The sequence below is a fragment of the Euleptes europaea genome, chromosome 7, assembly GCF_029931775.1.
Source record: "Euleptes europaea isolate rEulEur1 chromosome 7, rEulEur1.hap1, whole genome shotgun sequence".
In the NCBI taxonomy this organism is placed as follows: domain Eukaryota; kingdom Metazoa; phylum Chordata; class Lepidosauria; order Squamata; family Sphaerodactylidae; genus Euleptes; species Euleptes europaea.
The window spans coordinates 67,987,581-68,014,672 of record NC_079318.1 but is presented as its reverse complement, the minus strand read 5'-3'; the positions used below and the strand labels follow the sequence as shown (position 1 = coordinate 68,014,672).

Genomic DNA, 27,092 nt, shown 5'->3' with positions numbered 1-27,092 from the left:
AGCCAGCTCAAGGTCTCTGGGAGCCCAGTCATCTCAAGAAAAGCATCAACTTCCTAGAGATCACAGCTATTTGGAAAGCCATCTTACACTTTGGTCCTCAACTAGTGGGAACACACCTTCTCATCAGGACGGACAACATAGTCGCGAAAGCCCATATAAACAAGCAGGGGGGCTCCAAGTTATCCTCCCTACACAAGCAGGCCTCCAAGATCTTAGAGTGGGCAGAGTCCCACTTGGCTTCAATATCTGCCGAGCACATACAGGGAGTCCAGAACGTTCAAGCCGACTGGCTCAGCAGGCAACACCTCGACGAGGCCGAATGGTCCCTGCACCCAGAAATCTTCCATCAGATCACCATCAGATTCGGGATCCCACAGGTGGATTTGTTTGCATCTCCAGCCAACTCCCAGCTCAAGAGGTTTTACTCCAGGTATCACCAGGTCGGAGCGGAGAAAACAGATGCCCTCCTGTCCCCGTGGCCGACAGGACTGCTGTATGCGTTTCCACCTCTGCCTCTTATTCCCAGGGTGATCAGACGCATTCGGACTCTTCAAGCCACGGTACTACTAGTAGTTCCGGACTGGCCAAGACGGCCTTGGTATCTGGCATTACAACAGATGTCCGTCCAACCTCCTTGGCGACTCCCATTCAGACAAGATCTCTTAACCCAAGGACCGATTTGCCACCCGGACCCGGGTGGTATCGACTAACCGTATGGCACTTGAAAGGACAGAACTCTTAGGTCAAGGCTACAATTCAGGCATTGTAGATACCATCTTGGCTTCTAGGAAACCAGCCACTCTACGAATATACGGGGCTACCTGGAAGGTTTTCGCTACGTGGTGCCACCGTAATGCCAAAGATCCTCTGAAACCAAGGGCGGCGGACATTTTGGCCTTTCTTCAAGATGGAAGAAAGCTTGGCCTTAAAGTTTCCACCATGAGACGCCAGCTGGCCGCAATAGCCACCCTAGTTCCTCGAGTGGCCGGTTATCCTTTGTCAAAACACCCTCATATCTGTGCCTTTCTTAGAGGGGTTAAACTGTCTTCTCCGGCGGTGGTTCACAGGTTCCCCTCCTGGAGTTTGCGCACGGTATTACAAGCCCTGACTAAGTCACCTTTTGAGCCTCTCAGAGCTGTCGACCTCAAGTGGGTCCGCATGAAGGCTCTTTTCCTTACCGCCGTCACATCGGCAAGACGGGTATCAGAGCTCGGGGCTCTCTCTGTAAGGCCAGAGTTGTGTGTGTTCCATAAGAACAGGGTGGTCCTTCGGACAGATCCCTCTTTTATACCAAAGGTTCACACACGTTTTCATCTCGAGCAGGAGGTAGTTCTCCCTACCTTTTTCCCAAACCCTTCCAACCAAAGGGAAAAAGAGTGGCACTCTTTAGATGTTAAAAGAGCCTTACGCATCTACATAAGAAGAACTCAACAGATTAGAAAATCAGAGCGCCTCTTTATTTCCTTGACAGCGCCTAATAAAGGCGGAGCTATGTCCCGGGCGGCTATTAGCAGTACCATAAAGGCCTGCATTTTCCAAGCCTATAAAAACTCTGGCATGCTAACTCCATCCACCATTACGGCACACTCTGTAAGGAGTGCAGCCACCACCATGGCCTTTAGGCATAGGGTGTCGCTGGAACAAATATGCAATGCCGCTACTTGGTCTTCCTTGTCCACCTTTTCTAGACACTACAAGGTAGACACTTTCTCTAGAGATTCCTCCGCATTTGGCCTGGGAGTGCTTCAGGCAGTACAGGAGGTCTAACTTCCCACCCTAATTCTGTAACAGCTCTGGTAGGTCCCAGAATGAAGACGCCCTTCTTACCTAGAGCGAGAAAGAGCCTTGGTTCACTTACCGTGAAGGCTTCTTCTGCTCGTAGGTAAGAAGGGTGTCTTCCCCTCCCTAATTCCTGCCAGAAGCACATTAAAAAAAAAAAGAGAGAGAGAGAGAAATTTTGGGAGGGTGTCTTGAGTGAAGTCGTTCATTTTAACCTTAAGGTGTTTTGTCGTCACCTGTTGTTAACTTCCTTGTTACCTAGTTTATCGAAGGGGAAAAAAGATGTTTTTTCCAGTATTAAATTGTACTAGTTTTTTCAATGTATAATGTTTAAGCTTTTCAACTACTGAGGCATTCTGATGGGAGGGGGTCATTTCCCCCGGGGAACCAGAAGGCCTACATTTTTGTTGAATCCTGCCTTCCCTAGCAAATAAAGGAAAATAACCCAGAATGAAGACGCCCTTCTTACCTACGAGCAGAAGAAGCCTTCACGGTAAGTGAACCAAGGCTCTTTCCCAACTGAGTGGGGCTTGTAGACCGCAAGTGTGGACTCAAAAGGTTAGAATTCTGTTCCCTGCTCTGTTATTGCACCTGCTCCACTCTATGATTCTATTCTATGAATTCTATGATTCTAGGATCCTGCATTGAGCAGGAGGTTGGACTAGATGGCCAGTATGGCCCCTTCCAACTCTATGATTCTGTGATTTACCGCAAGATACTTACTCTGTGTCCAGACTCCTCATCCCATGTCTTTCATTTGGTAGTGCGGTTTAAATAATAATAAACTCATTTCCTCCTCTTTTGAGCCTTTCAACGAGACTGCCAAATAGAGGAAGTAGGATGCGGAGGCTGGACAACGAGGAAAGCAAACTGGCTTCCTTACTTGCAGTGTTTATATTTATTTAAGAATTTCAGTTATGTGTTGGGCACACATATGCAAGACAACCTTAATTCCCTCTAATCTTCCCCCCTTAGTACAATAAAAGGCAAAATTCACCAGCGAGAATCTGTTTATGCGAGGTGACCTTTGGGCTTTCAGAAATTATAAAGAAATTATTGTTAAAGGAAAGGACGACTGAAGTGCTTTTTTATATAACAAAGTCTCTTGTGTTCCCCCCCTCCTCCACAATGTAGAATAAGGAAGGCACCCAAAACACTGCCACTCACTGGATTCTTTACCATTCTGCCTCTAGGAAAATAATATGTTTGGCTGTGCCTTTTAAATTTCCTGGTTTACTGACCTTTAGGAAGTCTTCACTGAAAACCTGCTAATTTCTTCTAATACCTGTATAGGGTAAGCGTGATCTCTCTTACTTTTCCTTGTTCCCTCAAATATTCAGTGTTTTCAGACTTCTACAGCATGTAAAAGAAAAAAGGCCACAGAAACATGAAATACCTTTTAGAAAAAAATAAAGATTAATTTTCCTGAATCCAACTAGTAGTATGGGCTCGGTACATTGCATAAATGTTTGTAAATTAAAATAAAAAGGAATACTTAGGTAAATTATTTTCTGTATTCTCCTCATCAGTAAGGATCCCAAGCAGCAAATACTTAGGCCCCCTGTAACATTATATTTCCCTTCATATTTCTGATGAAACAGGATCTTGCCTACGAATGCTTAGAGGCCACAAACCTCTTAAATTGCCACAAGAATCCCTGCTGTTTCACAACAGACTAACGTGGCTACTCTTCTATTTTATTCCTTTTTTAAAACAAACAAACAAAAAACTATGATGGGAATTGGCTAAAGTGAGCTAGCTCGTCTTTGTAATGTATAAAGAAGTGTGAGGAACTTGAGCACAAGAAACAGAATACAACAGCAGCTCATTCTGGGACCTTCTGAAACTGTGTGTCTTTATGGTTATGGCCTGCCCATTCTGGCGGTCTGAAGACACAAGTGTTCAGCCATTTTGTGGCGGCTTCCCTTGATGATCCCCCCCAAATGCAAGTAGGAATGCTGTCACGCTGGAAAATGGCTCTCAGTAGAGTCTAAATTCTGGGTTGTAAAATCTGGGAAGAGGTCTTAGGCTTCAGATAGGATAATACTGTATGGCATTGGATTCTCTACTGGTGTGCTAACCCAAAATAAATTAGCAAGTGCAAAGAATAACAAACATAAGCAGAAGAGCCTCGGCAAATGGGATTTAAAAGCTAATCCTGCTAACACACTCTGGAATGCATGTAATTATGTCAGGGTTTTCACAAACTGCCTTATCTAGATGCTTGTTTATAGTGGAAGGAGGGATAGAATGTGTTCTTTAACCACAGATCGCTGAAGTGATATTCATTCTAAGGCTTGGGTAACCAGGAAGATAAATATCTGTTTTATAAAGAAAGTCATGCAGCTTCTAGGACTTTCTCACAGATTCGTTGCTTGATACTCAAAAGGCACTTTTGGCAGTATTATTGCAAGTGAAATAAAATAAATGTTTTGCACATGGAAGCTCAAAGAAGGGACGGCCTGCTAGATCCATCTTAACACCTGGATCCTAATTTCAAATCCAAATACATGGCTTCAATGCTTCCCACTGCACAATCCAGATATGCCTCCTATGGAAGAATGGGACAAATACAGGATAAATAAGGGGCATTTAGTCCACACACAACTCTCTTCCTGCACAGAAGATGGGTTTCCGGGACAAATAAGCACCTCCTGCTCCCTACAACAATTCCCACCATCTCAGTTTTGATCTGTAGGCATCAGATGGAAGCCCATGAATGCTATTCTCTAGTTGATGCCCTGGACATAAACTAAACACTTTCACAGCCCTGGGATTCCTACTGTATGCTGAGACGGTGTTGGAAATAAAACAAGTGGGAACCCGCGACAATAACAGAGAAAGGAATCCCTTCTCCCTCTTAGCCACAGGTCCCCTCCTCTGCCATCACAGGAAATCACCGCAGCTACCCCCCCATCACCTTCATTGCTGGCAAGCCTGGCACAGCTTAGGCTCCCCCCACTGCATACGCCCCCTGGGAGCCCAGCATGGCTTCCTGTCTTTGCACCAACTCCCCCCTCCCCCAATCACCTCCATCAGCTGCAAGCCTGGTGCAGCTTTGGTTCCCCCAAGAGACTCTGCTCCCAGCAAGTCCAGCACAGCTTTCGGCCTCTGCTGTCTGGCCTGCCACATCTCCCAACCTCCCCCCAGCCTCCATTCCTGGCAAGCCTGGAATGGCTCTGGGTCTCAGATGCCTAGCCCGCCATGGCAGCCATCAGCACCAATGTTGGAGCCACCAGAGAAGGCAGGGTCATTGTCTGCAAATCCCCCAAGGAATTTTTTTCCAATTTTTTCTGCAAACCTAGGGAGTCCCCCAAGTTTGCAGAACTATCTGTTTCAGGTAAGTGTGGCCCCAATCTGCAGATTTAGACATCCACAGATGGGGGCCATACTTGAGAAATATATAGATCTGCCTCAGCACCCAATTATATTACATTCAGGCATGCATGCATGTAAGCCAATTCCAGTGCAATCCTAAGCAGCTGTACCGTTTGGACTTCACTGGACTTAGAAGGGTGTAACTGTTCTTACATTGCACTGTTTCTCTCCTTACAAAGAAAATCAGACACTTATTTTCTTATCTCGTGTACAGGGTTTTGGTTTGTTCACAAGATGAACCCTACTGGGTCAATCCATGGGTCCATCTACTCCAGCAACTTGCTTCCAATATAGTGAACCAATTTGTACTTAATCACCTGCCCCTCTGCCTATTTTGAGTGGTGAAATAACTGGATCAGACAACTTTGCTGGCATGACATTGAAGTCTGAGGTTCTGAAACTGTTTATGAAATGCAATAGACCCTAAATACATGTTGATACCTAAATGTGGCTTTTGGAGCACAGGGAAACATATATTGTAGGACTGATAGATTAGAGCTGGAGTCTGCAACAAGTAGCTTGCGAGCTACCAGTCACTCACTGACTGCTGCAGGGTAGCGTGTGCACCCCCAAGAAGACCTAGGAAAAGATCGCAAAAAGATCTGCCCTAGGCTTTAAAAACAAAGCTTTCATCTCATTGGATCTTTTTCTATGCTGCTTTGCTGGTAGCTTCCTTTCTGTTTTTAGAACAAAATAAAACACAGTAGCATGTGGGGGGAGGGAATAGCTCAGAATGTTTTTTTATTACTCAGAAGTAGTTCTCATTAAAGGAAAGGTTAGCAACTCCTGGCATAGAAAGTCTTCAGAAGTGCATGCCACCAAGGCTTCTTAGTCTTTAATAACTGTGTTGCTTGTTACCACAATTATTTTTCTCAGGCGCTAAGGATGACATGTTAGGAGGAAAGAACATGCTTTTCTGTAGCTAATTTGTAAAAAAAATTTGCTTAGCTGCTTGTTTTGAACTTTCATGAAGTTTTTATTTCTCTTCTCCTGAACTTCTGGCTAAAGTAAAAATTAAGAAACTTTTTAAAAAACACAATCAACCCACCCTTCTAAACACATGTTACCATTTGGTACGATTAAAAGCAATGGAGAGTGATGATGAATATTATCTACTAATGGGGGTGGGAGGAGCAGAAGCACTCCCAGAAGCTACATGGATAAATTTCTTCACATCACCCAATTATCCACAGTTTATTAATCTTTATTTGATCAATCACAAAGAAAAGAAAGCCTGCCCAAACTCATGTAAACTGCTGAACATGACTCAGTTAACATTACAGTAAAATTGCATGAGATGAAGGGTGATTTGCAAGTTTCAATTGTGCCTAATTAATAACATCCAAAACTATGACTAGGTTATGCATTCAATTGTCCTACAACCACAGTAGGTTATTTTATATTCATTGATTAAACAGCCCCCTTCTACCCCCAAAAAAGGACCAAAATCAGAAATTTTCTGTGATTTGACGGCACACACACACACACACACACACACACACACACACACAGACTAGACAACATGAGGACTTCTGGAATGGGAACTTACAAGCCTCTCTCCTGAAAGAACTTCCAACAGTTTGATAAGCATCCGTCCATCACGAAGATCGGTGTACAAGTCTGTAATTCTACAGGATACACGTGCCAAGTGAGAGTTAACCCACTTAGTGAAGGTCTTCTTCTGGACTGCTTCTCGTTCATCTAGAGAGAGAGAAAAACGTAACCATTACAAACTTCATATAGGATTCAAGGAAGCAATGTCCTGATTAGGCATTTTCTTGAACATATGAGATTGCTTTGAATGGAGCCAGATCATTGGTCCATTAAGATGAGTATCATCTACTTTTACTGGTAACGGATCCCCAAGATCTTGGTCCTTCCCATCGCTATCACTGAAGATGTTTAAGTCTTCCTTGGCTGCCTCCCATCCAAATCAGCTATAATGGAGGACCTGAATCAGACAATTTAAAGCAAAAGGTGGGCCCTATTTAAACTATCCTCAGCTAGTGAGACTAAGTGGATAGGAGGAAGGGTCTTTTGGGCAAAAAAAAAGTTCTGGAATGAATTTCCTAATGAAGTGCATTGCGGTGTCTTTTTGTTATGATTTAGGAATCTTTCCCAAGCTCACCTTTAGAACAGGTATTTGGCAATTAAATCTCTTGATGTTTGTATGGATCTAACTGCTGCTTGTTACTACATTGCTTTGATGCGGTTTGATTTTGTTTTTGTTGCTTTATGTTTGTCGAAGTTTATTTTTGCTAGATTGTAAATTTCATCTGTAAGTCACCTTGAGCTGTGGGACAGTTGAGATAAGCAGGTTGTAGATAAATGGGGTTGAATAACGTTATCTTGTAGATTTTTATCTTACCCTTCCTCCAAGGAGCTCAGGGTAACATACATGATTCTCCCTTTCCCAATTAATCCTCACAAAATGCTATGTTAGGCAGAGTCAGAGAGACAGAACGAGACAGACAGAAAGTGGCTGGCCCAAGATCATCCAGTGAGTGTCATTGCAGTGTGGGATTTGAACCTGAATCTTTCAGATCCTAGTCTGACACTAACTACTGTACCACTCTGGCTCTCAAAAGCATAATGCTGATGACGGGTCTGTGTAGTCTTCTGGAAAAAGTGTGCCTTCATCACACTAGTCTAGAGTGCTCCAATATAAATTGTGGGAAGCTCCTATATTAACAGATGTTATCAAATTCAGAGTGCATTTGAAAGACTCGCTTCTAAAAAAGGAAATGTATATATAACATACCCCATGGGCCCACCTTAACTTAGTGTTTGAAACCAAGGAACTATAATTCAAACTGACAAGACTAACTTTGACACAGCTGTTGCCAAAAAAGAATTCTGCCCAATGCCTTTTTTGTTAATTTAACAGAAAAAATGGGGCTGGGGTAGAAATCTCTTAGTGGGTCTGAATTGTTCCAAAGCACTATCATGACTGAAGTTAGTCTGGATTTGCAGCAAGCCCAAGACAAACAGAGTCTGTCTTTGGCTTACAGAGTCTGTCTTTGGCTTAGTCCTACGGAACACTTTCACAACTGTTTGTACAGCCAACTGTTGGAAAGACACCATTTGTTTGCCGTTGCCCGCTGACGACCACTCCAGACAAGCCACTGGCTGGCCTTGCGTTGACCTTTCATTAAAAAAGAAGGTCACTTCAAGTCATGAAGGATGCTTGTCATGTGGAGTGGCCAGAGCTCAGTGACAGAGCACACGTCTTTGCATGCAGTAGGTTCCCAGTCAACCCCCAGCATCTCAGAACACCAAATACTTGGGTACATGAACCAATGGTCTGGTTTAAAATAAAGGGAGACTTAGTAAAATCTCAAAGCCCACACCAATCTTGGACTCATTCAAAGGTGAACTGCCAAAAATGCAATATATTCTTTCAAGATTTTGTAGTAATGTTTTAAAACTTATAAGTAAGCAATATTAGCAATGAGAAGCAGTCACTTTGTGGGGAGGGAAAGGGATTCTTGCAGAGCAGCTATACTGCCTGGTCACTGGATTTTGATCCTTGAGGTTAATTCAGTTTTTAAACAAGTTTCATAATTCATCAAATATAAAGCGAAGGGAAAGTCAATCTGTTTATATGACATGAAATAACATTCCTTTGGGTTGGCAGTGCCTTCTCATAATAAAGAAATAAACCCTCGGAATTATGATGTTGTAACTTTTGGAGTCATTTATAACAATTTGATCTCCATGTAACTTGCTGTCTGTGGAGAGCTGCTACCAGTTAGAGAAAGCAATAGCAGAGTAAGTAGATTAACAGTTTGACTTAGCATAAGGTATATCAGTATAAGCTTTATAACTTTAGGACTGCCCATCAAACACCTCCACGGTCCTCTTAAGAAGAGGCAGATTTCCATGGGCCAGCACAGGGCTCCTGCATGTGCATTCACAACATACAGCCTTCACAACGCACCCGAGCCTATTTTATTTCAAATGCAGCCAGTACCCCAAGAAAAGTCTTAGTATGCAGGGGTGCACTCTGACATTCATGGCATTTATTTCACTGCATTTTAGCTCTGTACCCTCTAATATGGCAACTGGCAAGAAGGATGAGGAGGAGGAAGAGTTGGTTTTTACGAGCCGACTTTCTCTACCACTTAAGGGAGAATCAAACCGGCTTACAAACCATACAAGATGAAATTACATTATAAAACCACTAAAATCAATCCCCCTCCCAAACACATATCATCAAAACAATTATTAAAAGTATTAAAAAAAAAACAGAGTTAAACTACATACAAAACAGTTAAAACACATACAAAACATAAAAAACATTGGTTAGGAAGGAGGGATAATGGAGGGAATGCCAAACGAAACAAAAAAGTCTTCACCACTGGCAGAAGACGGCTTAAAAAGGGAACAGAGAAATCTACCTGGGGAGAGAGTTCCGGAACTTTGGTGCCATGACCAAAAAGGCCCTCTTCAAGGGTTGCCACCTGCTTGATCTCAGAAGGCAGGGGTACCAGAAGCAGGACCTCTGAAGATGACTATAATGGTCAGGTGGGTTCATAAGGGGTTAAGCAGTCCTTCAAGTATGTTAGTCCCGAACCATATAAAGCTTTGAAGGTCAAAAATAGCATCTTGAAATGTGCCTGGGAACAGATTGGGAGCCAATGTAGATGGCCCAAGACTGGAATGTAGGCCCTACAACCCACTCTAGTCTACATATTAGCTGCAAAGTTCTGTATCGACTTGGACATTTCCAAACATTTTCAAGGTCAGCCCTACATAAAGCGCACTGCAGTAATCTAATCTAGTACCTGGAAAACCATGCCGTTTCAATCACACATTCACCTGTACATATGTTGAATGTAACATGAGAATTGCTCAACACGTATAAAGAAAAATCGAGCGTGCACGGATTGTCCATGCATTCACTGTAACTTGTGAACAGAGCTAGGCTGTATACCATAATTTATGAATAGGGCTTATATTATATGCCTGGGAGAAGGGAAAATTCCTTCCACCATGCCAGTTCCATTGCTGGCCCAGTAAGCATTTAACATTTTCCTAAACCCATGGACTTTAAAACTCCATGGACCATGCTCCTGGTGGCTACAGCAAAAGACTGGATTCTGTGCTTTAATATGAGCAGATTAAAGGAAAGGCTCTAGCTCTGCATGCAAATTCAATCCCTGGTATCTCCAGCTAAAAACTAGGCCTGGTGCCAGATACAGAGAACATCTTTACCTGTGAGCAGATAAACTGCTGCCAAACAGGGTAGACAATACTGGGCTGTGAGGGCCAAGAGTCTGACTTAGTATATGGCTTCGTAGATGGCTGCTTAGTACGGAAGTAGTTGTGAATTTTCTGCAGTGTGCAGGGGGTTGGACTAGATGACCCTGGTGGTCCCTTCCAACTCTATGATTCTATGATTCATTTGTTTGTGTGTTCCAAAGGAATCAAGGTCTCAACACTCTTTCAACTGTTAATGGGACACAGCCCTAAGATTTACAATAAGCAAATTTAAGCAGCTAGTTGAGATGACGAGGGCACAACTGTTATATATTAATTCATTTATTTGGCATGCTGACTGTTCTGTGTGAATTCGGTATGTCACCAATACAAGGCTATGGCACAATGTTCCTTTAAAAATGACATTTCGACCGGGCTAGGAGGCACTATATGGCAACTTTGCCACACGTCAGTGATGAATCAGAACATTCATGCGAATAATCACGCCTAAAATTCATCATGGATGCTATCCCTTCAGTTATCTGCTCAGCTATTAGAGCTAGAGCAGCACTTATGAATGTTGTGTATCTCCCACAATTCATACAAAGCAACAGAGACAGCTGCAGTGGTCTGATATACCCATTCAGTACTTGTAGACATTCCTGTCAAGGGCAATTTCCCGTGAGGCAAGCACCCTTCTGGCAACCATATGCTTCCACCTCTTAAAACAGTGCCTTGAGTGTATCATTTATTTTCTAGTTTCCTCTGCATGAACTTAAATGCATGAACTATCAACTCAATTATTTTCATACTACTTTATTTCCACATGGCTTTATTTTCACATTTCCAGGTTTCATACAAAAAATCAAAAGCTCGGGGACTTTCAGTTGACCTGCTTGAAGGAAACGCACAGGAATTGCTGGCTCTATATAGAAAAGGTTCATCTGTTCACACAACAAAATGGAGAATCTTCTAGATGCACTTTGATTGCAATCACAGCATACAATGAGCACATTCCAAAAGCAAAGATGAGTAATCTTAAGACATCTATGCTGCATATCATCACACTATGCTTTGGCAATAAATTCCATCAATTATGTGTTGTACGGAGACATGTTCTTTGGCTTGTCTCAATAACAATATTTGAGAGGTTCAGAAAACAGACCGCAACCGAAGTTTACAGACAGAACTATACCTAACTGATGTATTGAATAGGTTAGTCCAATCTTATCAGATCTCAGAAGCTAAGCAGGGTCGGGCCTGGTTAGTACTTGGATGGGAGACCACCAAGAAATACCAGGGCCGCTACTCAGAGGCAGGAAACAGCAAACCACCTCTGAATGTCTCTTGCCTTGAAAACTTTACAGGGTCACCATGAGCCAGCTACAACTTGACGGCAAAAAAAAAAGCATGAAAAGTGGCATATGAGGTTAAAAAAACACATTTTAAAGAACATCCACACAACACAGTGGCAGATTTTCTCAAACCTTTGAGAACAGAGGCACCCTGATTAAAACCTGAGACACGAGGCTTCTTCACTAAAATGTTAATGTTTAGACTGTAAAGCAGTTAGGACTGCTTGCTCACAGATAGGAAGGAGCAAAGCCTCCAGAGCAGCGACTCACACACATACCACAAGGCACCTCTCATACAGGCAAATGATTCTGCTGTGCCTCTGTGTTGGGAGTGGCTGAACGATACAACCATTCCAGTGTCAATGAACACATGAAGCTGCCTTCTACAGAATCTGACCCCTGGTCCATCAAAGTCAGTATTGTCTACTCAGACCGGCAGCGGCTCTCCAGGGTCTCAGGCAGGGGTCTTCACATCACCTACCTGCCTAGTCCCTTTAAATGGAGATGCTGAGGATTGAACCTGGGACCTTCTGCATGCCAAGCAGATGCTCTCCCACTGAGCCACAGCCCCTAGCCACTCCTTGGCTGACTGGAAAGAGGCAAAGCCAGAGTATTTATCATGAAGACATAGCAGGCCGCCTCTGTGCGAGTGAGCTCAAAGGGACCTTTCGCAGTTCTCATATGGCACACTAATATGCCCAGAATACATTTTGGATTATTACGTTTACATCCTGTCTTTCTGGTACTATCTGAGCACATGGGGTTCCGGACCAGACAGCAAATCCCCCAGATCAGCTCAAGCTCAGCAAACCTTCTTCACAGTCTGCCTTTCACCTGGATCATATTAGTTTAGGGTCTCTATTAATAAACACATTACTAAGGACCAATGTTTAGTTACTGATAATAAATTAACTAGACATGATATCTAAGGCTATGGTAACAATGGGGTTGTTCTTCAGGGGAGGGGGGTCAGAGACTCTGAAGATTTCTAATTATAGCAAGCGGATATGGGTGGAACAGCAAACGTCCGAGAGTTTGCAATAACATTTGCTTCCCTGGGTGAGGGGAGGGGGCAGCAGGGAGGGAGAGAGAATGAGCATCATGCAAAACACATGCGGCAGGAAAAGGGAAGTAGTGCTCTGAGTCTGCACTGATAACACAGAATCCAACTTATCTCCAAGCAACACTAAGGAGAGATGTTTCCGCTGGACGGAAACTCCCACCGGACAATTTTATCAGAATAAAGGGTTGGTACCTAGGGATTAATGGTAAGGATTTACAAGGAGTCATCATTTACAGAAGGCTGGTAAACAAATAAAGCAGAATACACTCAATAGAGAATAAATGTGTTTTAGGGAACAATGAGATCCCCTTATCCATGGGAGACCTGGCTAAATTTTAAGGTCTCCGTGTCTTTCTCTGCTACAGACTGATGTTGCCTTAGACAGGTCACACTCTCTCAGGGTTGGATTCAGCGATGTGCGAGTAGAAAGGAAAATGTACTTTGCACAGTGCAAGCAATAGAGCAAGGGCAGCAGCAAGCAACACATAGCACTTCAGTATAATTTTTAATAAAATAACTATATACACCTGGGAGCAGCAGAATATGCACTAGATGATTTGCAAGATTTTATTCAATGAGTTTTGAAATTGTGTCAGAAGAAATGCTTGGCTCTAAGTCTTGTACATGCAGAGATGAAAGCAGGGATACAATCACTTTGACACAGTGCAAGGCAACAGAGAGGGGTGATTTTTGCTAGTCTGAATTGTGACTATATGAGACGCTTTCTGTCCAAGCAATCTTTTATTTACTTCAAAACCTGTGTTTTCTATTTTCAACTTTTATTTTTTCCTACCTCTCAGATGATGAAAACAAAGATATACGTGTGCTAAGCTAGCACAGGCGCAGCCCTGTAAGCTAGCACAGGTGCAGCCCTCTCTTTCTCTCTAATATTCTCTGTGTTCATTACTTTTCAATTTTAGAAATATGTCAAGAAGTACATTGCTATTTGCTGTGACAATGCATTTTATGCTATTAAAGCAGTAAAAAAAGTTTAGGTTTGATTTTAAAAGAAACAATTGCATATAATTTAATTTCCCCCAAAATGTCTTGAGTTTCCCCCCCCTTGGAGCTTTTTTTCGGGGGGGGGGGAATCAGAAGAAAAAACATTTTTTCCCACATTGTTTCAAAATGTCCAGAATTTTTTATAGCTCTGTGTCACTAAAACAGAGTGCAGGCATATATTTTCATGTATGTATCAAGTGGGATAAATAGTGTTGTGTTTCAAATGAAGGTAACGAGGATAAAATCATGAATCAAATTTGGTTCTCTTATACTAAAGCAGTTGGTGGACTTTAGTCTTGTGTTATTAGGCTGTTGAAAAGATTTATGGTTCAAACACCTTTGAACTTTGATCTGAAGTGACTTATGGAAGTGGCTTTAGGTGGTAAAATTATTATCCTACAGGAATACTCAAGTGAATCAGCTTTCCTAACCTGTAATCATAATCAAGTACTTGGCACATTTATCTTGCAAAGTATTTTACAACCTCTTATCTTAATTCACCTTCCCACAACTACATGAGGTAGGACACATTTCAGTTTCGGTGGTGGGAGTGAAGCTAAAAGAGTCTCACTGATGAACAAATGAAGCTGCTTTATACTGAGTCAAACAACTGGTTTTAACAAGGTCAGTATTGTCTACTCTGACCGGCAGCAATTCTCCAAGGCGTCAGGAAAGGATCTTTCCCAATGTCTATTACCCAATCCATTTTCCTGGAGGTGTCAGGGATTGAACCTGGAACATCCTGAATATAAAGCAGATGCTCTATCACTGAACCACAGTCTCTGCCCCTACAGCTCAAAGTAGGGTTGCCAATTTGGAAATTCCTACAGAGTTGGGAGTGGAGCCATGGGTGGGCAGGGTTTGCATAGGGGATGGGCCTCAACAGGCTATAATGCCATAGAGTCTACCCTCCAAAACAAACATTTTCTCCAAGACAATTGATCTCTGAAGTCTGGAGATAAGTTGTAATTCTGGGATATCTTCAGGCCCTACTAAGATGTTGGCTACGCTCGCTCAAAGCCAGTCAGTGGTTTCATGCCCAAGTAATAAGGAACCCAAGTCCTAATCCACTTGTCTGTGCATTATTCCATGCTGGATCCCACTGGAGAATTCAAAAGAACTGACTTCTAAAACCCTTTCACTGGGGAAAGGACCTAAGCAGGAACTGACTCAGGAGTACACTTACAAATATCAGTCTTCCACGGGGGCTATCAAAATCAACAGGATTCCCCAGAATAATGTGGTCAGTGACTCATTCCTGCAGAATTATAAAAAATCAGGTCAACAGTGCAAAGAGGAAGATACAACAACAGGCACGTTACTGTCAGAAGTTCAGGACACAAGATGTTAATTTGGGACTCATGCTTTCTCAAGAAGAAAGCGGTGGAAGTAAGCCTTCAGATTCCATACACAGCTTCAAATTCCAGCAAGTCCTTGAAAATATACTTCCAATGTCCTTGAAAATATACTGCCCCACAAGCATCAATAGCTTCTCCTGCTCCCTTTGAAACAATTGCTAAATGCAGAAGCTTTAAACAAAAGATGATTAAATGCTAGCTAAGGGATAGGTTTTGCTAGCAACCAGACCTGCTGATTAGGAAGTCCAGAATGAACCAAAGCTGAGCTTTCTATTTTATGATAACCCCATAAGGTTTTCAAGGTAAGTGATTAAGCAGGAGTGGTTTGCCAGTGCCTTACTTGGTGGTCTCCCATCCAAGTACCGACCCTGCTTAGCTTCTGAGATCTGAAAAGATTGATTGGGCTATACCATACCATTTCACATTCCATTTCTATTTTATACCTATATACAATACTTGGATTGTGCAAACTTCAGCCTCATCTTGGATGTATTATTTTTCTAAGCGTAGGGAAATTCACACACACCACAAGCATACACCAAGAACATACAAGCATGCACACCCATTTTAAGCATGAAGTGGCAATGTCTCAGGAAAGCTTTATCATTTGATTTTCTGATTGTATAAAAGAACCTTCAGTAACTAACCGCAGGAGAAACACACAGTTTAAAAAAAAACACCCTTATTTTGAAGCTTCACAGCATCATTTACAACTGACCAACTAAATAATCAATCTGATAAGCATTTATGGTAACAGGAGGGCACCTTCCTTCCTAGCTCTCACTCAGCAAAGAGATATACCGGTAGATTAATGTCACCCATATTGCATGCTGGGGGGTGGAGGGAATACAAGAAAATACAACTCAAATTTAAAAACTTCAGTCTGTGAGCCACATCAGAAGAAACACAGGCAACATTTTGCCTGTCAGCTACAATTTGGGGAGCATAATACTTGGGGATACCAACATGTCAGCCAAGGAACAGGTGGAAGATGGGATTTTAATGGCATTATATTGCATGTTGATTTTAAGCGTTCATGTGATCTCTGCTTTTTAGTATAACAACCAACACCAAGCTCTTAGCATAGCAGAGCCTAAACATTTGAATAAATACATAGAGCACTTGCATAAAAACCAAAGGACACGGCTAGTTAAATATTCTGATTTGTTAAAGGAACTATAATTAAGGTAACTGTTATGAAATCAACAGGAATAAGTTCGCCCTAGAGCTATTGGCTTGAAGATCCAAAGACACAGCAATACCTTTTAGTAGTAGCCATTACAATATTACAAGTAGTGGACAAGCTTCCAAGTTCTCCAGAACTCTTCAAAAGGCTGAATGATAAGCAAAAAATTTTTTAAAAAAAGGATGGGTGAGCAAAAGATGTTGATGGTAAAGCACCATCGTCTTTAGCTTTTAACACAATATGTCTGCTTGTGTTGTCTTTTTTTTTATTCCCAAAGGTGAGCATTTTATTGAATAACCACAATACTTCAGACGATACAAGGCTACTCTGGAGCTGGCCAATAAATAAGTCAGTTCTTAGAAGCAATTAGCCTTGCAGGGTTGTTGCTCTGTGAACCGAGATTTATCTTCTGCCTCAAGGTCCTATCCATCAGGTGGCAAGAGACCTCATGCCTTTTCATGTATTCTGGTGGAGACAACATTGCTCATTGTGAACTCCACAGTCAGCTTTCCATCAGCTATCTTTCTTTTAATCATGGTCTGTTTCCCATCCCATTTCTGCACGTGATTGAGACATCCATTGTCTAGTGTCACAAGACTCTACTTTCCTATCATCTGCTGTTGTCTCATCAAACTCTTCTCCCAGCTTGAAGCTAATCTCCGTGTTCTTGGAAAGTGCTTTCTGTTCTGATGGTTATGAGATCCCCGTTGCAACTGATTGTGACATTAGGCTTGGCAACACCAGCAATCTTCCTAGTAGCAAAGCCCACACCAAGTTCTTTCATGTAATCATCAAAGTTCTCACTAGAAACCAACTTCCATGTTCCCCAAAACTGCTTACACATTGTGGCTGATTAACTAAGCTCCTAAATGCTTCAGGAAAACACCAGCATTGCTTGTGTTGTCTTTTTGATATATTTTAAACAGTTTGTCAAAATGCTTTGAACTCCAAGAAATCAGTACAATTTTTTCTAATAAATAAATATTGTCGTTGAGTGCAGAAGCTTCCAAATGCAGCTACTGGAAACAATCAAAACATAGTTCCAGTAATAGTTCCAGAGGACGCTCAGGATTGGGCATCTTCAGAAGACATGTTCCTTAGGTATGAGGAAGCTGCTAAACTGATATCAGAATCACTATGATATTAATCCTGATGATAATCCTGGGGCACCAATTCGGAGCCAAATGTAACACAAATTATGCATCTGCTGAGCCGTTATTTTTACTTTATTTACTTTAGTTGGTTTCAGGTAGCCGGCTCAAGGTTGACTCAGCCTTCCGCCCTTCCAAGGTCAGTAAAATGAGTACCCAGCTTGCTGGGGGTAAAGGGAAGATGGCTGGGGAAGGCACTGGCAAACCACTCCGTAAACAAAGTCTGCCTAGGAAACGTCGGGATGTGACGTCACCCCATGGGTCAGGAATGACCCGGTGCTTGCACAGGGGACTGTTACCTTTTACTTTATTTATACTCTGACTCAATCTGACTGAAGGCTGATTACAACTTAAATGCAATAGCAGTATAAACCATATAATAAACATTGTAAGAATTATGTATTTGTATACTTTGTTTGCCCTGACCTGGATGGCCCAGGCTAGTCTGATCTCGTTAGATCTCAGAAGCTAAGCAGGGTCAGCCCTGGTTAGTATTTGGATGGGAGACCACCAAGGAATACCAGGGTTGCTGTGCAGAGGAAGGCACTGGCAAACCACCGCTGATAGTCTCTTGCCATGAAAACCCCCAAAAGGGGTCGCCATAAGTTGGCTGCGACTTGACAGCGCTTTACACACACACACATACTTTGTTTATTCATGCAATGCATTCTGTTTCTACTTATCATGAAAAGGAGCAGAGGGTTCCACAGCATACCTAAGCTCTATACCATGATCCTTGGAAATCCTGTTTCAGCTATCAAGAAAGGAAGAGCGAGAGAGTTTTTTTTTCCAGGTTCCCGAATTCTACACACGCCACCAATTCCTGCATGTGTGGCACTTTGTCAGAGAATCACACAGCACTTGGAAGCAGATCACTGTTACTCTTATTTTGCAGATGGGGAAACAGAGGCTTTGGCGACTCACTGCTGAGATTAACACTGAGATTCTAGAGTTTTTGAACTGGTCAGGAAAATGTAAAAACGGGTGAAGCTTTAGAATGTAATCAGTGGCCACAACAATCCTGTTCCTTCTTCCTTGATTCCACTTAAGCCTCCCAGATCTGAGAACATTACATAAAAAAGAATCTGCAACAGCCCACCAAATTAGCAATAGTAGCTACTTGACAGTAACAGCCCTCCCTCTTCTACGCAGGGATGCTGGTGGTTTGATGCCCTGATACAGCAGGAGGCCATGAGAAAATCAGCCATCTGGGAAAGGCACCGAGGCGTCCCATACCAATGCATACACCATAAAAGTCATCTGAGGTTATCACAGTAAAACCGTCAGATTGAAAAACTGTAGCTATTTTTATTCAGAAGTGAATGAATTACAACTCCAGGTCTTTTTACAGAGTGGAATGTGCTGTGAACTTTGAGTGTCCCCTCCTAGAACAAACTGTTGAATTAAATGACAAAGATCACAAACCATGTTAAGCAAAGACTGCCAACACCACAGGATGGGATCCATATTAAACATGACTTGCAGGCAACGGTAACAGATCCCAAAATCAATTATGTGTTATACAAATATTTCTTCTTCAAGAACTAACTTCCAACCAATTGCAGTTTGCTCAAGGGTGTCCAGCAAAACCCACTGCCGAGGTAGGATTATAATACCCAGATACCTCTGCCTGACAACTACTAAAACTTTCAATTTAGAGCGCCTAATAAGAGCTGGATACCTGAAAGGAGAGAGCTATTTCTTCACAGACAACTTCACACCAATGCCTGAAGGTTAGCCAGGCAGGCTGTATATTGGCCACATTGCCCTTGGAGCAGAGCAGAGCAGAGCAGAGGGGTTACGAAGAGTCTACTTGAAGTACGAGGAGGAAAGGAATTATTCTCCTGGTTCCCAGATCAAATTTTAATGATCCAAGGCTTATTCCAACCCCGCTTTTCCTGACAAATGCGTTAGAATTCTCTACAGAAAGAAAATGGAAGATGAGGCAGCAAATCACTTATTTGCTAGGATAGGATTTGAGCCTTGACTTCCTGGGGACCAAGGCTATAAAAGGAACCAGCAAACACCAAACACTCCTTAACTATGGGTTGTACGCATGCGCACTAAAAGCAAGTCCTTTCAAAAAGCTGCTCAAAAATGGCAGCTCTTATAGGGACTTGTGATCCAGCAGGTAGGGCCTCATGACACACCTGAGGTTCCAGCTCCTGGGCTGAAGACCTCTGATATAGAGGAAGTGCAGCCGAAGCGATTTAAGAACTAAGATGTTGCTGCATGTAACCAGCTAACACAATGGCCAGTAATTTAGTGACACGGGAGCTGGCGTAGCATAGAGAAAGGACTGTGATCTTGCCACTGCCATGAACTCACAAGGTAGTTTTCGACAAGACACTGTCCCGGACCACAAAAGAGAAAAGATTAGGCCTACAGACCTGGATAAAGTACACTGCAATGTAGGCCTTTAGGCTGATCACGATGGCAATGAGTTCTGTAATTTTCTACATTCACTTGTACTTTACATTGTTTTGTCAACGAGTCGCCTCTGAACTGAAGTCTGGGGACGAATGCTTCAGGCCGAAATTCTCCTTGCCAAGTAGTTACACACACACAATGGTAAACTCAATGATCACCTGGAAACACCACGAGGGCACCTTCGTATCTGCTTAGCGACCGTTTTACTTTGGCTCTGTCTGCATGCTAAAACTGGGCAGCTGGACTATGGAGTGGAGGATGACATGAAATTTTGAGTGCTGTAAAATCTGGTGTCTATTTTATTGAGCGCACAAAGTTTTCCAAGAAAACATTCTTAGGGCACAACTAGATGTGATGGCAAAATTACCCTGAATCTATAAAAATGGGGGGGGGGAGCGAGAAGAGGCATAAAGGTTTAGCAAGAGCAGGAGGAGGAAGTTAAACCCTTCACTGTCCACCCCACCCTTTACCTTAAAGCTGTTTTTCTCCCATTTCAGTTCTATGACCAGGAGTATTCCATGGTAGGAGAAGAACAGCTTCTTAAAAAGCTGTACTAGGGTAGGAAAAGGTGGAAGCGTAAAACTGTCCTACACACCCATTCTATTTTTAAACATCCCACAAGCCACTCCTTGCTTTATCAGAATTTGGCTACAATCCAGCCCCAATTCATGGATCTGCTGCTATCATGCCTAGTTTAGCCCTTAAGTAAGATGTGCAGTTGAATTATGCAGTCTTCAGAGCTAGACTCGGTTTTTTTAAACAAACTGAGAAAAAGTATTTGAATAACCCTGTGTCAGCTAGATGTTATGAGTTTTTCTGTCCTAATAGATTGGATTCATATCCGTGATGAACAGTTTGTTCTTATAGAAACAGAACAGAAAATATAATCTGCATCTTGGTAATGACCAGCGAAAGTAGAAAGGGGAGCTACACAATTTGGTGAGAGCTCTACAGAAATTTGGCAATCCTTGCAGATGTTAACATACGTTGACATCTCCTTTTTCAAAGTGCATCTAATTATTCAGTGGGTTATAGTAAATAACTGCTTCTACTGGCTGAAGTTCTCATTTGAGAACTTTTCGCATGACGCTATTTTTTTTAACAAAGAGGTTTTTAATATAATGATATGTGATGAGATTTGGTGTCAAAATGGAGCTCATTTAATTCACATAGCTCAAGGCTAGCAGAATTAAGCTCATTATCTGGTAGCACGTTTAAAGGAAACTCCAGAGAAATGTTTAAATCTACATGTAAGGCACAATTACAACACAAATTACAGAGCAGACACTGTCTCCTGTTCTGTACAGCCTGCATGCAAAAACTAATGGGATAATTAATTCATGAATCTTTCCCTGCCTTTCCTGTTTTTGTTTGTTTTGCTTTCCCCCCTGAAAGAACTGCCTTAACAACTTTCCATATCTTTTCAGGAAAGCCTACCTTGTACTTTCAGATTCTTAAGGATTTTTTTTAATTCAGATTTCTAGTTCTCTTGGGAAAAACCCCTAGAGATCTCAGCTAAAGGATTAGTAACTGGCCAAAGTTCAAAAGGGGGCTGTATTGACCCATATTGACAGGACAGGTCATGTATGCATGTTTCCCAGTCCCTCCCTTCCTCTCTATGGTTCTCAGCTCCTCTACTTGGTGTGGTGGTGGAAAGTGCTGTCAAGTAACAGCTGGCTTATGGTGACCCTGTTGGGTTTTCAAGGCAAGAGACTTTCAAAGGTGGCTTGCCATTGCCTGCCTCGACATCACGACCCTGGTATTTCTTGGAGGTCTCCTATCCAAACACTAGCCAAGGCCGACCCTGCTTAGCTTCCAGGACCTGATGAGACTGGGCTAACCTGGGCTATCCAGGTCAGGGCACCTCTACTTGGTAAACAACAGCTATTAGCCATTATTAGTAAAACCCACAAGTTAATGTTACTGAATACCTCTTGAGGGGGGAAAGCAAGGGAGGGCTGCTGCCTTCTTATCCATCTTTTGGGTTTCTTAGAGACATTTGGTTGGCCACTGTGAGAAAAGGATGCTGGATTAAATGGAACCTTTGGGTAAGCAGGACATGTGAAGCTGCCTTACAAGGAGTCAGACCACTGATCTATCAAAGTCAGTGTTGTCTACTATGCCTGGCAGCAACTCTCTGGGGTCTCCAGCTGAGGTCTTTCACATCCTACCTGATCTTCTACTGGAGATGTCAAAGAATGAACCCAGGACCTTCTACAGGCAAAGAAGATGCTGCATTGTTGAATTACGCCCCCTCCCCATTACATGTACGTAAGGAGCACTCGTCTCCTGTTCATGTAATGGGATACCACCAAATGCTGAACACGCTGAATAGAAAGAGATTTAAATAGTAACTTTTGTCTGAGAAACATGCTTATCAGTTGCATGGATAGCCGAATGTCAATGGAATTTCAGATTGGTGAGATGCATGTCCATTTCAGGGGAGAAACCAGCAGTTGTGGAAATGGTAAACATCTTCTGGTACAAGTCTGTCTCAGCATTTAAAAGAGACATACATCTAATGATTAAAACTGGCATCATATAAAAATTAACTGGAAGTGATCAAGAAGAACATACTATTTAACATTTGCACAATGTATGCCAAGAGTTTCGAGCACCTCCCACACATGCTGTCTCTCATACTTACAACCAACATGGAAGAAAGGTTCAGCTGAAATTTACTTGCCCAAGGACATTTAGCAAGTTTACGGCACAGGTGAGATCTGAACCAGGGAGTTCTTGGCTCACAACTAAATCTCTAGAGACTGCAGTACACTAGTGTTCAAAGACCAGGGAACTTCGAACAAGTCTAATAACCATTCTAACTTACCAACGACAAGTTGAAAGGTCCAAAGTTCAACATGCCTTTAGATGCTGGCATTTCTGAACCATCTCCTATTTACTCATGGCTAGGTTTCAATTTGCATACCCAAATGAGTTGTTACTTAAGCTAAATGGCACTGAAAGGGCAGTCATGACTTCAGCTAAAGACGCAATCACTTTAATCATACTGCCAAGGTTAAAAAGAAAAGACAAACCAACAAAGTGCTGTGCGGGACACACCCTGTGCAGTAATTACTTTTCCTTTAGTGGAACTTTCTGGCTTCCATTGCTCTTGAATTTAATGCACCCCATTGTTACTGGAAGTTATTGTCCTCTCCAGGTGAGACAGCAGGCAAGAGCTGACTGCACGTAACAAGACTCTCATTAGCAGCACAATAATTTTTGTAACAGAGCACTTTCTATTTTTACCATAAAAGTGTGTACTATACAAGATTATCCTTTGGTACAAAATGCATGGACCGAGGACTTGTGTTCACATAATTTGTCATGGCATTTACTCTGTGCTAGTAATGATTTTTTATTTATTTTTTACAGAATTTCTTTTGGCTAACTGTACCCATTTGGTCCGACTGACCTCTCTGTACAGGGCTGTTGTATGGCTTATGGAGCTAGCAGTGCCATCCTAAGCACGGTTATACTGTTCTGAGTCCACTGAAAGCAACGGGGTTAAAAGGATGCTTAGGATGGCACTGTAATATACCCAAACTGCTTCGAACACTCTAAAGCACTATAGAAATGCCACTTATTCTTTCTACTGTCAATAATTCATGCCTTGGTAATGTCTAAAGTAAACCACTGCAACGTGCTCTATGCAGGGATGCTCGTGAAGACCATTTGGAAACTGCAATCAGGTCCAAAATATTGCTGCTCAGTTGTTGTCAGATGTAAGCAGAAGGAAATACAATAATTTCCAGGAACTTCACGGGCTACTTTATATTTCTGGGTACAATCCCAGAGTACCTTAAGAAGTATCTACTGTCATATAAACTTTTAAGATCCAACCATGTGGTCCTGCTCAGGAGTAGGACCTTTTAAATGGTCACCTATACAGTTGACAAGTCATTACCCCTCAAGGGAAACTGTAATGTTAGTGAACGTATATTTACACCCTGTAACAAACAAACAACAGATAAGGATATACAATAGGAGGACAGTCTAGATGCTTAATGTACTCAGAAACTGCACATCTGAATGGGTTATTGCACACACACATATGAGCTCTAAATCATATTATAATTGTGCACATGTGGAGAATATTGACACAACGCAATGCAAGAACATTGGAAAAGAAAACATTCCAGCTCCCTCCATTTTGATAAAGTTTACTGTTTATGTCTCAATCATAGTACTCATTTTGCAATGACTTTAGGCTTCAGTATCTCTCTTAGACTAAAACTTTCCCGTAAAGAGTGTGTTTAAGAAATGACAACCCAACTGTACCAATGAGGTTTCATTTGTTTGGCAGATGACTAGCAGAGAAACTCTTAATCTCCATATAACCTAGCAATGTTGATTTTTATGTCTTGCTTTTAAACCAATGTGGGTACAGTGTCTCTCAGTTGCCATTTTACACTTGATAAACTTTGTACTTTACCACACTACTGGCGCTCATTTTTGCAATATGACCACTTGCAGATCAGTTTTCTTGCTTGCTCAATAGACCTGCAAGGCATTAGCAGCTCCTCTCTGATATAGCAAACGGAACTTGTCCCTATCCAAGATCCTCTCTCTCTCTCTCTCTGGGTGGTCTCTGTGGATAGGAATGGTGGACTTTGGCAAATACTCAGGTCAAATCCAAACAATTAAATCCCTACTACTTTCTCTTTCTATAAATTAGAATTCTAACATTCTCTGCATATCAAAATAAACATCCATCTACTATTCTATATACATGAAATAGGATATACAAAAGGTGTTTGGCTTTGAAAGATTAGATAAATTCATGGAGGATAGTTCAACAATGGCTACCAGACACAGTGACTAAAGGAAACCTCCACATTCAGAGGAAGAAAATCTCTGAATACCAGCTGCTAGGAGGCAACATTGGGCCAAGGATTTCCAGACCACATTCGTTGGCACTCCAGGGCAACTTGTCGGCCACTGTCTGACACAGGATGCTGGACCACTGATCTGATTCAGCAGGACTCTTAAGCGTGCAGGTTTTGTTTAATCTTGACCCTGTACTTGTGTTTTTTAAAGTTTGGATAGCTGAGACACATTCCTCCCACCTACTCAAAGTTAAAATTTAAAGTACTTTTCCACTCAAAAGGTTATATACTCTAGAAGAACTACCTGTGTGTACAGAGGAGTTCACCGTGTCTCTGGGAGCTACTATTCTGGATATGCCTCCTTCCAGACAAAAGGCATGCCCACAATAGTGACCTGTGCAGAGATGCAACATGCTGACCTAAACACAGCAGTAGGGCAAAACAGAAGGGAAAATGACCCATCCTAAAAACATAGTTGGGTACCCAAAAGGTTAGGTGAAATAAAATTCAATTAAACAAAGAAATGTATTTTTTACAAAGTGCTCATGCATATATTTTTAAAAAGCCCTTAGGGCAACAAATCCAACTTTGTATTTGTTGCCCTAAGGGCTTGATTTTAATATATGCATGAGTGAATTTTATTTCACCCATCCTTTTGGGTACCCAATTAAACACAGCAGTACCATCACTGCTGTGGGCCAGAGGCCCAGCAAGGATCGGGGAACTTGAGGAATCCAAAGGGTTCCGAATGGCCTTATATAACAGCCAACTCTGGCCGGGCTCCTCACTGAGCGATTCATCACTCCATGGAGACTGGCCTGCTCACAGCCCTGACTGAATTTTTTCTGAGCCACTCACTAGCCTACATAAGAGCCTTTAGTTATTGAGTTTATTCCTCACAGCAATTCTAGTTGTTCAGCACAGACCAGCTCTGCCCGCTGGTTATGAGGGGGAGGATGTCTATGTTGAGAAATTAATGTAGCTCCTAACCTTTTTTGTTTAGCTTCTTCCAAATATGGTATGAGCTCTTGTGACTGTATCATCTAGGGGTGGAGCTTCTAAGGACCCTGTTGCAATCCTCCTGGTCCCCCTGCTTGTTGCCCACCAGCTGACATCGTAACATCACTTCTAGTGGCTCAATGCTCTAGGATTTGGACAAAACTCTATGGTTTGACCACTTTGAGGTATTAGCTTGGAGTGACGTTGTGACAAGTGACATCATCCCCCCTGTTCCTGCCCGCTCCCTCTCCTGCTGGTTGCTAGATGATTGCTGGCAACACTAGGCCTAATTCACAGGGTACTCTCTGGGCCCACAATGATGGGATCTGGCTCCCAAAGCAGAGCCAGAAATGATTGGGTCATAATAGCCAGAGTTCCTTTATTACATCACAATTAACCAACACACAACAGCCTCAAAACAAATGATCCTAGTACTTTATGCAGGCTTTTGGCAAAGACTTTATGAGTTCTACTGTCTAAGATCCCTTCTTGCCAAAGAGTTCAGAGATCCAGGACCCATTTGGGGCCAATGTCCATTTCAGCACTGAGCTGTCAACCTGGTTTTACAAACAAGAGTTGAGAAGATTCCAGATTTCACAAAAAAAAACCAGAAACAGCATATATGCCACAAATTGAGGACATACCGTATATACTCATGTATAAGCCGACCCGCGTATAAGCCGAGGTGCCTAATTTTACCCCAAAAATGGGGGGAAATTAGGCACCCTTGTATAAGCCGAGGGCCGGCTTACACAATGCCCCTGCCCCAGGTCGCCCTCCCGCCCGGCCTCCCGGGCCCTCCAGACCCACCCCGACCCCAGTGCCACCCCCTCCCGGGCCCTCCACACCCACCCTGACCCCAGCGCCACCCTAGGGGGGAGGGAGAAGAGCCCCTGAACCCCTTACTCACCGGGAGGACGAGGCCTGCTGATCAGCTGGAGGTGGCGGCAGGGAAGGCACGCAGGCCGGAGGGGGCAGCGGGGCCCTGCCTGAGCGCAGGCAGGCCCTGCAGGCCTCAAAAAAGGCGCGGGGGGGGGCTGGGGGGGCGGCGGGGCCTGCCTGCACTCAGGCAGGCCCTGCAGGCCTCTCCCAGGCCGCAGAGAAGGCGCGGGGGGGCGGCGGGGGGGGGCGGCGGTGCCTGCCTGCACTCAGGCAGGCCCTGCAGGCCTCTCCCAGGCCGCAGAGAAGGCGCGGGGGGGGCGGCGGGGGGGGGGGGCGGGGCCTGCCTGCACTCAGGCAGGCCCTGCAGGCCTCTCCCAGGCCGCAGAGAAGGCGCGGGGGGGGGCGGCGGGGCCTGCCTGCACTCAGGCAGGCCCTGCAGGCCTCTCCCAGGCCGCAGAGAAGGCGTGTGGGATGG

The 27,092-nt window shown here is 43.1% G+C and overlaps 1 protein-coding gene and 1 pseudogene across 2 annotated transcripts in view; both read right to left on the bottom strand.

Moving 5' to 3' along the window:
* Positions 1 to 27,092, bottom strand: part of SPTBN1 (spectrin beta, non-erythrocytic 1) — a 176,883-nt gene that overhangs the window by 91,584 nt on the left and 58,207 nt on the right. For both annotated transcript variants that reach the window (XM_056852636.1, XM_056852637.1), the window contains exon 2: positions 6,707 to 6,858. In XM_056852636.1, the coding sequence (XP_056708614.1) occupies positions 6,707 to 6,858 (152 nt within the window). The remainder of the gene's footprint in view (positions 1 to 6,706; positions 6,859 to 27,092) is intronic.
* On the bottom strand, positions 16,744 to 17,184 carry LOC130480196 (fatty acid-binding protein, adipocyte-like; annotated as a pseudogene).